We start from the raw sequence: 4160 nt of genomic DNA, 5'->3' as shown, positions 1-4160 counted from the left end.
GTGGTCGGGTGCTTGCTTGTAGTTAGATAAGCTCGGCTGCTGCAGGGTCAATGAAGCAGGCGGAGCTGAACTTGCTGTGTTCAGATGAACAGGGAAACCAGGAGCCAGGCCAAAAGTCATGAACTGATAGATCAGTTCAAAGAATATTCAGGGGCGAACCAAGGTCAAACACAGGCAGGGTTCAGATGCAAGCCAAAGGTCAAGCCGGGAGATCAGGAAGCAGAAGTGAAGTCCAGGAACAGGCTAAGGGTCGACTAGGAGATCAGGAAGCAAGGTCGAAGGCAAGCCGGGTCACAACGGGTGTTACAGATCAGGAATCAAAGTCAAGGTACACAAGGCAGCTGAGGAGATAATCCAGCAAGGTCCTGTAGTTGCAGGCTGGCAGTCCCTTAGTCACGCCAGATGTGCGTCGTCACGCACGCACAGTATTGCTCATCAGTGTGCGCCAATAAGCGCTGATGCACACGAGTATGCGCCAATGAGCGCTGACGTGCATCAGTATGCACCGATGTGCGCAGATGTGCACCAGTATGTGCCAATGTGCACCGATGTGCATCAGTATGCATCGATGTGCACTGATGTGCACCAGTATGTGCAAGTCTTGGGACTCTCTGTGGGTAACCATGAGTGGTTCAGGGCAGCATTGCCAGTACCATGACCGCCATGTTCCTGACACCCACTCCATGTCCCCCCATCCCAAATCCTTATTCTATCCAAAACAAAAAAGAGTTCTAATTAGAAATGCACATTAGAAGAAAACAGCTGTTCAATGGATTTAATAAAAAAAAACTATTATGTGGGCATCTTAGAGAACACAGTATACAGAGATATGGGAAGTGGTGGAGACATAAATTCATACACACATCCTTACAGGTTGAGCTGGATTGACTAATGTCTTTATTCACCCTTACTAACTCTAACTATGAGTTTCCTACATAGGTCATAAAAAGTGCATTCCTATCTTTCTATATCTCTATTTCGGTGGAAAGATTTTCCTGAAAACACTTTGAAATTCTGTTCTAAAATCTTGGTTCCTCAGACTATAAATGAGAGGATTAAGGAAAGGAAGGATCACCGTGTAAAACACGGACATTACTTTGTCACCAGGATAATGATAATTAGCACTTAGGCCGAAATAATTAAACATAAAGGAGCCATAATACATAAATACCACTGTCAGGTGAGAGGTACAAGTGGAGAAAACTTTACTCCTACTGCCCTTAGCTTGAATTTTAAGAACAGTTTTGATTATGTAGACATAGGGCAGGAAGGTCAGTGTTAGAAATCCAGCAGCAAGGAAGCATCCCAAGAGAAAAATGAGCAGGATATTGATGAAGGTGTCACTGCAGGAGATCCGAAACAATGGTGGAAGGTCACAGAAGAAGCTTTCTATAATATTTGATCCACAAAATGTTAATTTTAAGGCATAAAGTGTCTGAACTAAAGAATAAGTAAAGCTAAGACACCACACAATGGACACCAACTGTACACACAGTTTCCAACTCATGATCTGTGTGTAATGTAATGGCTGACAAATGGCGATATATCGATCATAGGACATGATAGCCAATAGAAAAGCATCACAACAGGCAAAGAATAGAAAGAAGAAGACTTGGGTTATACAGGCCTGTATGGAAATTTTCCTTGTCTTGGTTTGAAGGTCAAATAATATTCGTGGGACAGTTAATGAGGAATAACAAAGGTCCAAACCGGCCAGGTTCCCGAGGAAGAAATACATAGGAACATGGAGGTGAGAGTCGGTGACTATGAGAACAATGATCAGCAAATTCCAGATTAATGTCAGAAGGTAGATGAGAAGGAAGAAGACAAAGAGAGGGAGCTGAAGACCCGGAAGGTCAGAGAGTCCAGCAAGGAGGAATTCCTTCAAAATTGTCTGATTTCCCATTCCAATATATTTACTTATGTTTAAAATAGGAAAAACAGTTAATCTTATATATGTTTCAGTTGTTATTTTTCCAAAACACTACAGAAAAAAAAAGACTTCAATTTTAAATGTTTCACTTTCTTCTTGTTTTTTTTAAAGGAAAACCTACAAATAAAATATAATTCCCTCTCATCTGTGACTTAAAGGAAGACTTGATTTGTGACAGTCCAAAATAATGAAGAGAGAAATTCTATAAGTAAAAGATAAGATGTTGACTGAAATTGTGCACAAAAAAAAAACTGGTTTCTTGTCACTATCAGTGATGGTAAATGTTATAACCCTTCACCAAACTTCTCAGATATTAGCAGTGTGAAATCCATTGTCCGTCATTCAAGAGATGGAGAAAAGTTACTTATTCCTGCTGTATCAGAAAAAATAAATCTGATTTAGGCTTCACCTGAAAAAATGATTGTAATTTTTGCCATTGTCATGCCTTTATAAGAAGACTGAAATGCAATAATTTCTATAGATGACAAACATTCAGTCTGATAGGTTGGTGTATTTTCTCCTTTGCAATAAAGTGAGACCTCACAGCGGAAACTCAGGTAAAGGTCCTCATTCATCAATCTCAGTAGCATGAAGGCGCCTTAAAGGGATTGAAGAGGTTCCTTTTTTAATTAAAATAACAAAGATGCTATTCTTACCTGCTATATGCAAGGGTTTTGCACAGAGAAGCCATGTTCCTCCTCTTCTGGGGTGCTCCGCTGGCGCTCCTGGCTCCTTCCCTTCATCAGGTGTCCCCAGGCTCCAGGGCCTTCAAAACTGTAATAGGTGGTTGAGAAATTAGTTGTGTAATTTATGCTCCTAGAACGCCTGAAGGTGCTACTTCAATGTTGGGCCCCTCCATGTGGTCAGGCTGTGTAAAAGTCTCACACATGTGTTATCACCATACTCAGGATGAGTAGCAGAATATATTTTGGGGTGACATTTTTGATATGTACATGCTATGTGTTGGAAATATCCTATAAATTGACAACTTTGTGTAAAAAAAAAAGCATTTTATTTTTTCCCCCACATTTTCCAAAAACGTGTGGAGAAAAAAGACATGTTCAAAAGACTCATTATACCTCATAGAATATATGTTGGTGTGTTTTCTTTCCAAAATGGGGTAATTTTGTGGGCACTTCCATTGTCCTGGTGCTTGAGGGCCTTCAAAAGTGTAATAGGTGGTTGAGAAATTAGTTGTGTAATTTATGCTCCTAGAACGCCTGAAGGTGCTACTTCAATGTTGGGCCCCTCCATGTGGTCAGGCTGTGTAAAAGTCTCACACATGTGTTATCACCATACTCAGGATGAGTAGCAGAATATATTTTGGGGTGACATTTTTGATATGTGCATGCATTGTGTTGGAAATATCCTATAAATGGACAACTTTGCCTGAAGGTGCTACTTCAATGGTGAGCCGTCCTTTGTGGCTAGGCTGTGAAAAAGTCTCAAACATGTGGTATCGCCATACTCAGGAGGAGTATCAGAATGTGTTTTGGGGTGTAGTTGAATATATGCATATGCCATGTGAGAGAAAAAACCTGTTAATATGACAATTTTATGGGAGAAAAAAAAATCATAATTTTGCAAGGAATTGTGGGGAAAAAAATTACAACTTCAAAAAAGTCACCAGGACTCTTACTAAATAGCTTAGAATGTCTACTTTCCAAAAAGGGGTCATTTAGGGGGTATTTGTACTGGCTTGTTAGTGTTTCAAGAAATGAGATAGGCCATCAGTACATCAGATGTGATCAGTTTTCAATGATTATCACCATAGCTTGTAGACTCCCTAACATTCATATACTGTAAGACTGAAAACAAATAATGAAGGAAACAAATACCTGTGAATGGCCAGACTGGTAATATGAAGAATTTTCCTTGTTTTAGCTCCTAGTCCAGATTTAGTCAGTGATCCCCCCTGCAGAGGTCAATTCTGATAGAGGATGGGGGAGGAGAAGCCTCCTCCGGAAGGATCAGCTCAATGCTGAAGAGCAGAAAATCTATGTGACATTTATTTACATTTATAATACAGAAATCTCCCCTGACATATATGGAGCACACAAGAGGGTAGATTGGCTCTACATTCATCTGAGATCAATTTAAAACATGGATCCTCTGGAAGTCTCTACAGAAAATCAAGCATCATCTGAATTAATTTATCCCTCAACGACACTCGCCTCGGGCCTTTAGAAATAAATAACTTTTTTTTCGATTTTCCAATCTTTACCCT

At 40.1% G+C, this 4160-nt stretch overlaps 1 protein-coding gene across 1 annotated transcript; it reads right to left on the bottom strand.

Moving 5' to 3' along the window:
• Positions 1–973: 973 nt before the first annotated feature.
• On the bottom strand, positions 974–3928 carry LOC143925325 (olfactory receptor 5AR1-like). Its single transcript, XM_077449904.1, has 2 exons — positions 3772–3928; positions 974–2306 (listed from the first exon to the last, which is right to left on the bottom strand). The coding sequence occupies exon 2, from the start codon at positions 1904–1906 to the stop codon at positions 974–976; it is 933 nt and encodes a 310-aa protein (XP_077306030.1). The 5' UTR covers positions 1907–2306; positions 3772–3928.
• Positions 3929–4160: the final 232 nt, after the last annotated feature.

This window comes from Lithobates pipiens, unplaced genomic scaffold (genome assembly GCF_037356315.1).
Source record: "Lithobates pipiens isolate NorthernLeopardFrog02 unplaced genomic scaffold, aLitPip1_a1.2 Scaffold_22, whole genome shotgun sequence".
NCBI classification, from domain to species: domain Eukaryota; kingdom Metazoa; phylum Chordata; class Amphibia; order Anura; family Ranidae; genus Lithobates; species Lithobates pipiens.
This window is presented reverse-complemented; position numbering and strand designations above follow the sequence as displayed.